At 44.3% G+C, this 13,184-nt stretch overlaps 1 protein-coding gene across 12 annotated transcripts in view; it reads right to left on the bottom strand.

Moving 5' to 3' along the window:
* Positions 1–13,184, bottom strand: part of cacna1g (calcium channel, voltage-dependent, T type, alpha 1G subunit) — a 351,444-nt gene that overhangs the window by 170,038 nt on the left and 168,222 nt on the right. For all 12 annotated transcript variants that reach the window (XM_029764702.1, XM_029764694.1, XM_029764695.1 and 9 more), the window contains exon 5: positions 1,904–2,001. In XM_029764702.1, the coding sequence (XP_029620562.1) occupies positions 1,904–2,001 (98 nt within the window). The remainder of the gene's footprint in view (positions 1–1,903; positions 2,002–13,184) is intronic.

Raw genomic sequence — 13,184 nt, 5'->3', positions numbered from 1 at the left:
ATGAATGTGATGTTCTGGTGCCTCTAGGGCCGTTCAGAAAGCTGATTGAGGACCTTACTACTGATGAATGTGATGTTCTGGTGCCTCTAGGGCCGTTCAGAAAGCTGATTGAGGACCTTACTACTGATGAATGTGATGTTCTGGTGCCTCTAGGGCCGTTCAGAAAGCTGATTGAGGACCTTACTGCTGATGAATGTGATGTTCTGGTGCCTCTAGGGCCGTTCAGAAAGCTGATTGAGGACCTTACTACTGATGAATGTGATGTTTTTTTATGACAGTGTTTTTCTTTCTGCTTGCATTTTGTATTTATATTGATGTGTTTATTTCCTGATTTATGTCATTCAGGACTCATCTGTAAAAGAGACCTTGGTCTCAGTATGACTCCCTGATCAAATAACGGTTAAATAAAAATGTAAAAAAAATATATATATATAGGAGATTGAGACTGATACAATTGCGATAAGGAAATATTGGAAAAGTAGAGACGGAAACATTCTAGCTGTAATTGACAGCATTGGACATACATTTGACTAGATATGATGGAGCAGCCATTAGGATGAGGGAAGGCTGGTCTAGGGGACGAGACATACATAAGTGAAGGAAAATAGATGCAGAGTATTGTAATAGAGAACTATACAATGACTTTCAAAAAGATGTCTGCCAAAAGACCATATTGAAAAAGGAGTTTCGTCCTCAATATTCCAATGCCATAGTCCCAAAAACTTGAGACAGTTTTGAAAACAAATCAGCTAGTTCTCCCGGTGGACATCATCTCCCTGATGATGGACACATTTATTCTGACCATCTTAACGCTTCACTGCATGCCCTGATTAGACTGGAGATGGGAGGGGGTGAAGACAGAGAGCGCATCCCCAAATCAACAGTTCCCATCCCCACAATGACATTTCACAGCAGGGAGTGTGTGTGTGTGTGTGTGTGTGTGTGTGTGTGTGTGTGTGTGTGTGTGTGTGTGTGTGTGTGTGTGTGTGTGTGTGTGTGTGTGTGTGTGTGTGTGTGTGTGTGTGTGTGTGTGTGTGTGTGTGTGTGTGTGTGTGTGTGTGTGTGTGTGTGTGTGTGTGTGTGTGTGTGTGTGTGTGTGTGTGTGTGTGTGTGTGTGTGTGTGTGTGTGTGGCTCAGTTGGTAGAGCATGGTGTTTGCAACGCCAGGGTTGTGGGTTCGATTCCCACGGGGGGCCAGTACAGAAGAAAAAAGAATGTATGAAATGAATTGAAATGTATGCATTAATTTCTGTAAGTTGCTCTGGATAAGAGCGTCTGCTAAATGACTAAAATGTGTGTGTGATTTGTGACTCAGGATTTGACTGACAGGAGTACTAAATTGTAGCGAGCCCTTGACAGGGCATGGGAGTCACACATATACCACTCGCCCGTGCCCACCTGGACACACGCACTCACACACACACCCTTCCTCCCAATCTAAAAGGCTGTCTCTCTAAGCAGCATAGGTGGTGGTGGGTGTAATAGGGGAGGCCTGGGATTTAGTAAGAGGGATGGGCAGTAGATGAGGAGGGTGAGAATGTGCAGCAGACATCCACACTGGGACATTAATGTGTTTATTAGAGAATTCAATCTGGACTCATTAAAGACTGATGGGGACTGAGAGACACCCTCAGATATACACCATGGTGGAGAAAGAGAGGGGAAAGAGAAAGCAGGATAAAGAGAGAGCGAGGGCAGGGAAAGAGAGCGGAGGATAGAGAGCGAGATAACACAGGAAGGTGGGGAGCAAGCAAATCAAAGCGGAGTGGAATCAGATCCCAGACAAATCAGCCTCATCAAAGAAACACAGAGAGATTGGCTAGGGCCAATAACCCTGATTGAATCACTGTCTGGTTAGTAGGGAGAGAGGAGGAAGGGATGAGAGGAGAGGGGTTGTTACTCACTAGGTACTCTGTTGATGGCTCGGAGGGGTCTCAGAACTCGAACCGTTCTCACCGCTGAGAAACTCACATTCTGCAGGTTCAGAGAGTACTCCAGCATTCTGGAACAAAACAAACACAGACACTGTTAGTACCATGCCCCAGCCAGTCTACACAAACACTTGATATCATCCCACTGGGCACATACATCAATTCAACGTCTATTCCACATTGGGTCAACGTCATTTCATTGAAATGACGATGAAACAACGTTGATTCAACCTGTGTGTGTACAAATCCTCTATTGCCATCAAATTCAAATATAGATGTTGAAGCCAGTTCCACTGCTGTTTTGTATTCTTCCCCTCAAATCAGGGACTGATTTAGACCTTGGACACCAGGTGGTGCAATTAAATATCAGAAATCCAGCAGTAGACCTCGTAGGGTAAGGTTTGAATAACCCTGATCTATTGCCTATGAACGCTAGCTGAGCTGAGAGTGGGACAGTCATAAGGAACACTGGAAGAGCATTAAAATATGTTTAATCCCAAAGTAAATGTAAAACCTATTCTCACTCTGGGTAATTCATCTGCTGACGTCTCATTATTCAATCTGCGCTTGTCAACTTCCTCAACTTGTGTGTGTGCGTGTCTAGTTGTAACGAGCGTGTCTTGGCAAACACTCTCTCTCGTGCATAAAAGCCACTTGAACTGCACGACCTGGACTGATTAAGAGCTGCATGCATAGACACCCACACGCACATACAAGCGCACACACACATCCCCCCAAGGGGACCAGCGAGCATATGCCACTGTGCATCTCACTTCAGACATCAATAGCAGAGTGAATCACTGGTCATTGAGAAGAGGATGTTACGAAGGCATGACTACTGTAAGATCATGGCTGTTCTTAACCTTCGGAGAGAAAAAGATTGATGTTCTACTGCAGTGAGTGTGAGTGGGTGTGTGAGTTCACCATTGCAGTGAAGTAGCGGGGTTTGCACAGAGGGAGGTGAGAATGAGAGAGAGAGAGAGAGAGAGAGAGAGAGAGAGAGAGAGAGAGAGAGAGAGAGAGAGAGAGAGTGAGAGAGAGAATGGATGTAATGTTTACTGTACATTTGTATTGTTTATTATCTGCATCACTTGCTTTGGCAATGTTAGCATATGTTTCCCATGCAAATAAAGCCCTTAAAATGAAATGGAATGAGAAAGAGACAGAGAGAGAAAGAGACAGAGAGAGAAAGAGACAGAGAGAGAAAAGAGACAGAGAGAGAAAGAGAGAGAGAGAGAAAGAGAGAGAGAGAGAAAGAGACAGAGAGAGAAAGAGAGAGACAGAGAGAGAAAGAGAGAGACAGAGAGAGAAAGAGAGAGAGAGAGAAAGAGACAGAGAGAGAAAGAGACAGAGAGAGAAAGAGACAGAGAGAGAAAGAGAAAGAGACAGAGAGAGAAAGAGAGAGAGAGAGAAAGAGACAGAGAGAGAAAGAGACAGAGAGAGAAAGAGACAGAGAGAGAAAGAGACAGAGAGAGAAAGAGAGAGACAGAGCAATAGAAAATAATAATAGCAAGATTACATGTAACTGATGACATGTAATCAAGTACCTCCCCAACCCTGTTCAAGGGTATATGTTTTTATATCTTCCAATAATATCAGATTACCAGTGTACTTTCAGAGAGCCAGGCACATACAGGAATACATACAAAGACACACAGAAGGTAATCATACAGTGCATTCAGAAAGTATTCAGACCCCTTGACATTTTCAACATTTTGTTGCGTTACAGCCTTATTCTAAAATTGATTAAATATTTGTTTCCCTCAATCTACACGCAATACCCATAATGACAAATCAAAAACAGGTTTTTAGAAATGTGTGCAAATTTATTACAAATAAAAAACTGAAATATCACATTTACATAAGTATTCAGACCCTTTATTCAGTACTTTGTTGAAGCACCTTTGGCAGCGATTACATCCTTGAGTCTTCTTGGGTATGATGCTACAAGCTTAGCCACCTGTATTTGTGGAGTTTCTCCCATTCTTCTCTGCAGATCCTCTCAAGCTCTGTCAGGTTGGATGGGGAGCATCGCTGCACAGCTATTTTCAGGTCTCTCCAGAGATGTTAGACCAGGTTCAGGCTCTGGCTGGACCACTCAAGGACATTCAGAGATTTGTCCAGAAGCCACTTCTGCGTTATCTCGGCTGTGTGCTTAGGGTCGTTGTCCTGTTGGAAGGTGAACCTTCGCCCCAGTCTGAGGTCATGAGTGCTCTGGAGCAGGTTTTCATCAAGGATCTCTCTGTACTTTGCTCGGTTCATCTTTCCCTCGATCCTGACTAATCTCCCAGTCACATGCTGCTGAAAAACATCCCCATAGCATGATGCTGCCACCACCATGCTTCACTGTAGAGATGGTGCCAGGTTTCCTCCAGAAGTGACACTTGGCATTCAGGCCAAAGAGTTCAATCTCGGCGAGAGTCTATTAGGTGCCTTTTGGAAAACTCCAAGAGGGCTGTCATGTGCCTTTTACTGCTGTGTGGCTTCCGTCTGGCTGCAGAGATGGATGTCCTTCTGGAAGGTTTCCAATCTCCACAGAGGAACTCTGGAGCTTTGTCAGTGACCATCGGGTTCTTGGTCACCTACCTGACCAAGGACCTTCTCCCCCAATTGCTCAGTTTGGCCAGGCGGTCAGCTCTAGGAAGAGTCTTGCTGGTTCCAAACTTTTAAGAATGATGGAGGCCATTGTGTTCTTGGGGACCATCAATTCTGCAGACATTTTTTGGTACTCTTCCCCAGATTTGTGCCTCGACACAATCCTGTCCCGGTGCTCTACAGACAATTCCTTCGACCTCATGGCTTGGTTTTTGCTCTGACATACACTGTCAACTGTGGGACCTTACAGTGGGGGGAAAAAGTATTTGATCCCCTGCTGATTTTGTACGTTTGCCCACTTACAAAGAAATTATCAGTCTATAAGATTTTCTATGGGATTAAGGTCTGGAGACTGGCTAGGCCACTCTGTGCTTCTTCTTGAGCCACTCCTTTGTTGCCTTGGCCGTGTGTTTTGGGTCATTGTCATGCTGGAATACCCATCCACGACCCATTTTCAATGCCCTGGCTGAGGGAAGGAGGTTCTCACCCAAGATTTGATGGTACATGGCCCCGTCCATTGTCCCTTTGATGCGGTGAAGTTGTCCTGTCCCCTTAGCAGAAAAACACCCCCAAAGCATAATGTTTCCACCTCCATGTTTGACGGTGGAGATGGTGTTCTTGGGGTCATAGGCAGCATTCCTCCTCCTCCAAACACGGCGAGTTGAGTTGATGTCAAAGAGCTCCATTTTGGTCTCATCTGACCACAACACTTTCACCAGTTGTCCTCTGAGTCATTCAGATGTTCATTGGCAAACTTCAGAAGGGCATGTATATGTATTCTTGAGCAGGGGGACCTTGCGAGCTCTGCAGGATTTCAGTCCTTCACGGCGTAGTGTGTTACCAATTGTTTTCTTGGTGACTATGGTCCCAGCTGCCTTGAGATCATTGACAAGATCCTCCCGTGTAGTTCTGGGCTGATTCCTCACCGTTCTCATGATCATTGCAACTCCACGAGGTGGGATCTTGCATGGAGCCCCAGGCCGAGGGATATTGACAGTTCTTTTGTGTTTCTTCCATTTGCGAATAATCGCACCAAATGTTGTCACCTTCTCACCAAGCTGCTTGGCGATGGTCTTGTAGCCCATTCCAGCCTTGTGTAGGTCTACAATCTTGTCCCTGACATCCTTGGAGAGCTCTTTGGTCTTGGCCATGGTGGAGAGTTTGGAATCTGATTGATTGATTGCTTCTGTGGACAGGTGTCTTTGTTACAGGTAACAACCCGCGGTTAGGAGCACTCCCTTTAAGAGTGTGCTCCTAATCTCAGCTCGTTACCTGTATAAAAGACACCTGGGAGCCAGAAATCTTTCTAATTGAGAGGGTGTCAAATACTTATTTCCCTCATTAAAATGCAAATCAATTTATAACATTTCTGACATGCGTTTTTCTGGATATTTTTGTTGTTATTCTGTTTCTCACTTCAAATAAACCTACCATTAATATTATAGACTGATCCTTTCTTTGTCAGTGGGCAAACGTACAAAATCAGCGGGGGATCAAATACTTTTTTCCCCCACTGTATATAGACATGTGTGTGCCTTTCCAAATCATGTCCAATCAATTGAATTTACCACAGGTGGACTCCAATCAAATTGTAGAAGCTTCTCAAGGATGATACATGGAAACAGGATGCACCTGAGCTCAATTTCGAGTCTTAAACACATTTGCAAACATTTCTAAAAACCTATTATTGCTTTGTCATTATTGGGTATAGTGTGTAGACTGATGAGAAAAAAAGGATTTTGTCCATTTTAGAATAAGGCTGTAACGTAACAAAATTTAGAAAAAGGTAAGGGGTCTGCATACTTTCCAAATGCACTGTATCTGCAGCCTAATACATTCCATTGTTATGGTGGGGTATAATTTATAGTCTCTCTCACTTAGTCTCTCTCTTAGTCTCTCTCTTAGTCTCTCTCTAATTCAATTTCAATTCAAGTGCTTTATTGGCATGGGAAACAAACATATGTTAACATTGCCAAAGCAAGTGAAGTAGATAATAAACAAAAGTGAAATAAACAATAAAAATGTACAGTAAACATTACACTCACAGAAGTTCAAAAAGAATAAAGACATTTTAAATTGTTGTAACGATGTGCACATAGTTAAAGTACAAAAAGGAAAATAAATAAACATAAATATGGGTTGTATTTACAGTGGTGTTTGTTTTTCACTGGTTGCCCTTTTGTGGCAACAGGTCACAAAACTTGCTGCTGTGATGGCACACTGTGGTATTTCACCCAGTAGATATGGGAGTTTATCAAAATTGGGTTTGTTTTCAAATTCTTTGAGGATCTGTGTAATCTGAGGGAAATATGGGTCTCTAATATGGTCATACATTTGGCAGGAGGTTAGGAGGTGCACCTCAGTTTCCACCTCATTTTGTGGGCAGTGTGCACATAGCCTGTCTTCTCTTGATTAGGGGACTCTTCTCCAGGTTCATCTCTCTGTAGGTGATGGCTTTGTTATGGAAGGTTTGGAAATCGCTTCCTTCTGGTGGTTGTAGAATTTAATGGGTCTTTTCTGGATTTTGATAATTAGCGGGTATCGGCCTAATTCTGCTCTGCATGCATTATTTGGTGTGGTTGGTGAGCGGACCCCAGACCTCACAACCACAAAGGGCAATGGGTTCTATAAATGATTCAAGTATTTCTATCCAGATCCTAATTGGTATGTCAAATGTTATGTTCCTTTTGATGGCACAGAAGGCCCTTCTTGCCTTGTCTCTCAGCTTGTTCACAGCTTTGTGGAAGTTACCTGTGGCACTGATGTTTAGGCCGGGGTATGTATCGTTTTTCGTGTGCTCTAGGGCAACGGTGTCTAGATGGAATTTGGATTTGTGGTCCTGGAAACTGGACCTTTTTTGCAACACCATTATTTTTGTCTTACTGAGATTTACTGTCAGGAACCAGGTCTAACAGAATCTGTGCAGAAGATCTAGGTGATGCTGTAGGCCCTCCTTGGTCGGTGACAGAAGCACCAGATCATCAGCAAACAGTAGACATTTGACTTCAGATTCTAGTAGTGTGAGGTCGGGTGCTGCAGACTGCCCTCACCAATTCGTTGATATATATGTTATCTCTCACTCTCTCTCTCACTCTTCTCTCTGGTATTGTGAGGTGTGTGTGTAACAGATGCTGTCCACGTGTGTCTTGGAGGCACGCAGATGAAGGAATTCCCTCGTCTCGCTGACTCTAAATCCATCTGTCCAACAAACTCACAACATGTGTAGGTGTGTGTAGGTTTGTGTGTGTGTGTGTGTCTGTCTCTGTGTAGTGCATCTTTGTGAGTCACCCATTCAGCGAGAGTGTGTGTCTGCGATTATGTGTGTCCATGTGTGGGTGTGTTTGCAAATGCGCAGGTGTGTGTGCTTTCCCCTCGGGCATGGGGATATCCCTGGTACAGGTGGTAGCTCTAGCCTCTCTCTAACTTCTTCACCTGATCTGTGTGTGTGTGTGTGTGTGTGTGTGTGTGTGTGTGTGTGTGTGTGTGTGTGTGTGTGTGTGTGTGTGTGTGTGTGTGTGTGTGTGTGTGTGTGTGTGTGTGTGTGTGTGTGTGTGTGTCCTGCCACGGTCTCCTGGATGATAGTTTGGTGTAACAGATGGCCATAGGGCCACAGAGACCAGAACGACAAGGTAAATGGATAAACAGTAAGCAGACCAGGCTGCAGTGACCAGCCAGCATAGTGAGAGAACTGCAGGTGTTTGGGCAATGAGTTAAGCTAAGGCTATAGTGAGGCAAGTATGGTATTGTCATTGGGTTGGAGGCTAAAATAATCTAAGCTAAGGTTAAATTGACTAGCCTTATGGGGAAAGCTAAGGGCTAAGCTAGCCTTGGAAAGAAGTGGAGGCTGATCAAACAACGTGAGTCGAGGTGATAGACTGTTAACTCTGCTACCGCACGGCAATCTGTAGCAATGCACCAAGTCTGGAACCAACAAGACCCTGAATTGCTTCTACCCCCAAGCCATAAAACTGCTAAACAGTTAGTTAAATAGTTAACCAAGAGCTACCTGGACTATCTGTATTGAACCTTTTTGCATTAACTCTTTTGACTCATCACATTAGCTGCTGTTACTGTTTATTATCTATCCTTTTGCCTAGTCACTTTACCCCAACCTATATGTACATATCTACATTAATGACCTCGTACTCCTGCATATCGACTCGGTACTGGTACCTGTGTACAGTATATAGCCAAGTTATCGTTACTCGTTGTGTATCATTTTTCAATTTACCCTCTGCATTGTTGGGAAAGGCCCATTAGGAAGCATTTCCCTGCTATTCTACACCTGTTGTGACAAATAACATTTTATTTGATTTAACTTGAAATCCCCAAAATGATAATGATTGAAAAGGAAAAGGTGCAGCGCTCGCTCACCAATTAAAAACTCATTTAGACCTGATTCAAGTTAAAAGAGGAACATTTCGGCCATCAAAGGCCTTCATCAGAACAATTACACAAAGGGACTGGAGAAGTACATATACTGTACTGTAGGTCATAGGGAAGACTTAGCCTTATCTCTCATTAGCATTAGCTCGTAGCTAAGCTTGATAAGAACCAGATGTGGCTGCCAGTGTGACGGTTAGGAGAATAGAAGACAAAAAAGGGTGATCAAGTGATGGAGAGAAGTTTTAACGTGTTATCTGACCCAGGGTTGTGCCAAGGTTGCTAGAGGGAGAGAAGAAAGGAGAGAGAGATAGAGGAGCGGGGAGGATAGGAGGCAGGACGGGAATGCCCAACCTTGAGGCAGATTTTGCGTGAGTAGAATCTACAAATCCTGAAAGTCCCAGACACACACACACACACTCACACACACACACACACACACTCAGAAACACACATGAAGCTAATTCAAAACAGCTATATAGACCATAAACACACACACACACGTACGCAACACGTTACAAAAACAAAATCGCATATACAAACACAAATCCCTTATGGGAACGATCACTCACAGTTGTTAATATTCACAAAACTGCTCACAAACACTCAAACACACACCTTTCCCTGGGCGTGGTGCCAGCCTATCCCTTGCTTTGTCCTCACTTATCAGTGTGTGTATGGAAAAGCAGACTGGCACATGAAGGATGCTAAACACACACATTCCTATCTGTACAACAACACACAGACAGTCAACAGTAGCCTGGCAGAAGGCACACACACACACACACACACACACACACACACACACACACACACACACACACACACACACACACACACACACACACACACACACAAACTTACACACTAAAACACACAAGCTGATGCACACAGACACACAAAAACACAGATGCTTAGACACACACACACTAACACAGACATACACATCTCTATAATAGGTAAAGTATGAGAGAGAGGCTGAGGGAGGGAGGATGTGAAACAATGGCAGACCCAGTAGATTGTCCTGAGGTAACATCTGTATCGGTTATATTGACACACTGTACCTGCTCCAATAAAAATGATGTGATTTATTGCCTACTATAGAGATCAACAGTCTTTCCAATTAATGCTGGTCTACCTTTTTTTTATTTCTATTACTCTCTCCCTCTCTCATATTCTCGTTTACTCTCTCTCATTCTCGTTCTCTCTCTCTCTCTCTCTCATTTTTGTTCTCTCTTTCTCTCTCTCTCTCATACCACCTGGCAGCAGAGGTTTACTGCCAAGACAGGAGAGAGGGAGTATGCGAGGAAAGGAGGAATCGAGGGGAGGCGTGGGAGGTTGAGTTGGAGGGAGGGATGGGTTAAGGGAGGTAGGCAGCCAGGGAGGGAGGGAGAGGTGGAGGAGAGAGATGAAATAGATTTTGCTAGATTCCCAGAGTTTCTGCCCTCATATTACTTCTCACTCTCCTCCCTACTGCACAGAAGTCTCTTTCGCTTTCCCTCCCAATCTTTTCCCCTCTGTCCATCAGACTAACATCTGCAGCCTTACACCAGTAAATGACAGTGTGTGCCAACCCTCCCTATATAATGACTTTATAATAGTATCATGGCTATAGTTGCCATTCGCCTGTGTGTTTGCCCAATCAAAGTTAACAATAAAATAATATTATCTTGCAATAGTGTGCTGGCATAAAACACACAGACACATCATTGGCTTAGAGAGAATAATTTGCTTAATTTCACCCATAGGAAACCGATGACTGTAAAAATTGGCTTGAACTGTGACGATCGTCGTAAGGAGAAGACCAAGGTGCAGCGTGGTCTATTTTATTTAACTCAGAACACTAAATCAAAATAATAAACAACGAAAAACGACCGTCATGTTCTGCAGGCTTACTGAGCTGTACAAAAACAAGATCCCACACTGAAGGAGGGGGGAAAAAAAGGGCTGCCTAAGTATGATTCCCAATCAGAGACAACTGTAGACAGCTGCCTCTGATTGGAAACCATACCAGGCCAATCAAAGGCAAAAAACATAGAAATATAACACATAGAATGCCCACCCCACACCCTGACCTAACAAAATAGAGAAATAAAATGTCTCTCTCGGGTCAGGGCGTGACATTAACTGCAGATGTAAGATCAGATCCTATGTTATCCATTAAGAGGATGAAAGGATATTGTTATTAACTGCATCAGTGGTGAAGGAGAATTTCTTCCCACTGCTAAAACCACCATGTTCTCTCTTTCTCTCTCCATGATCCATCTTCTCTCCTTCCCTCCCTCATCTGTCATTATATACTGGATCAGCCGACTCCGTTAACTCCGTCTCTTCTGATGACATTTGTCAGTTTGTGTTATAATTCTACTCTCTGGGGGATCGCTGACAGGCTAGCTGCAGTGGGAGTTATCCAGCACTGAATGAATTGTGACTGACTGATAGATAGCGCTGTGTGTGTGTGTGTGTGTGTGTATCAGTGTGTGAGTGTGTATAATAGATAGCAGTGTGTGTTAAGACTGCAACCCCACAGCATATTGCAGCATCAGGAGAGATGAGAGGGGGTTTTCCTTTCAGTCTCTCTCTCGCTATCGCTCCCTCCCTCCCTCCGTCTCACTCTCTCTCGCTCCCGCTCTCTCTGATATCAGAGTTAGTCTAGATGATAGCTCACTACACACGCACGCACACACAGTACCTGCAGCTATGCAGTAAATATATCAGGATTAAAGTAAATCTGAGTTTGTCAAAGAGGGAGAGGGAAAGGAGGAGAGGGGAAGAAAGGGGGGAGAGGTGTTTGTTAAAGGGACCAAGGGAAAGGGGGAGAGAAGAACAGAGAGGGAGAGTTGGGGAGAGGAGAGGATGAGAAAGGAGGCACAGATTAATTGTTCACCTTTTTCATTCATCATAATCTCTACCCACTCTTCCGTTCTGCCTGCCTTCATATGTTCTTCTCTCTTGCTCCCGAGTGGCATAGCGGTCTAAGGCACTGCATCTCAGTGCAAGAGGCGTCACAACAGTCCTTGGTTCGAGTCCAGGCTGTATCACATCCGGCTGTGATTGGGAGTGCCATAGGGTGGTGCACAATTGGCCCAGCGTCATTATCGTAAACAATAATTTGTTCTTAACTGACTTGCCTAGTTAAATAAAGGTAAAATAAATTAAATTGTTCCTTCCTCATTCGCTCTATCTTTCCTCACCATTCCCTCCCTTCCTCCCCATCTCTATCTCCCTTCCCCATGCCCTCTCTCCCTATGCCTCCTTGCCTCTCTTCTTTCCTCTCTTCCTCCCTCCCTCCCTTCCTCATGTCCTCCCTCCCCCTCTATCTCCTCCGGCCCCCCCTCATTCTCTCCCTCCTTCCTCCTACTCCATGGTGGGTATCCTGACCTACTTGTGCAGTGCTGTCTGTAGACATCATCTAGCTAATGGAACCAGATACAGCAGGTGAATGAGGACAAGCAGGGCATGTAGAGGGAGAGAAAACACATTCACTCAGATAAATACACCACACTATATACCCTCTTCTGGAGAGAGAGGGAGAGAGACAGAGAGAGAGAGAAAGAGAGAGAGAAGAGAGAGATATAGATAAAGAGATGGGAGAGAAGAAGATAGGTGAGGAGGAAAGGACAGAGAGAGAGAGAGGTAGAGAGAGGAGAAAAGGGTTGAGGAGGAGGAGGAGGAGCGGGGGATAGAGGGAAAGCAACAGAGGGAGAGAGTCATTTAAGTGTACCTAGATATTTTTTTATATAATTTGTTCATGGGGACTTTAAGATTGTCTGTGCCCTGTCTCAAGCGCACATAAGTCTCTCTCTATCTCTCCATTTCTTCCCTTCCTCCCCGTCTCGCTCTCTATCTGTAACCTCTCTTCTGTCCCCAAACAGATCTGGAATCAGTCCGAGGAGGCATCAATAAATCAAGGAGAAGAAGGGGCAGGGAGGAATAAAGAGCGAGAGAGAGAGAGAGAGAAAGAGAGAGAGAGAGAGAGAGAGAGAGAGGGTGAAAGAGACAGAGGCAGAGAGAAAGAGACATAGATAAAGAGACAGACTGTCACGTCCTGTCTCTCTCCCTCTCTCTGCAGCTCTGTGATTGTATTGATGGTAGGAGGTCAATGATTACGGTAAGTTTCAAGGAAACCTTCAAGGAAACTAATGGGAGTGTGTTATCATTGAGTCTGTGTATTCTTCACCTTCCAAAAACCTTGGCCAAATGACTACTTCTTGTAGTGTATATAGTGGAGGGTGTACAGTTGGGTTCCTCAATGGTTCTTTGGGAAGGGTGATGG

This window comes from Salmo trutta, chromosome 10, assembly GCF_901001165.1.
Source record: "Salmo trutta chromosome 10, fSalTru1.1, whole genome shotgun sequence".
NCBI classification, from domain to species: Eukaryota; Metazoa; Chordata; class Actinopteri; order Salmoniformes; family Salmonidae; genus Salmo; species Salmo trutta.
Note: the sequence above shows the minus strand (reverse complement) of the source record. Positions and strands in the feature narration are given on the sequence as shown.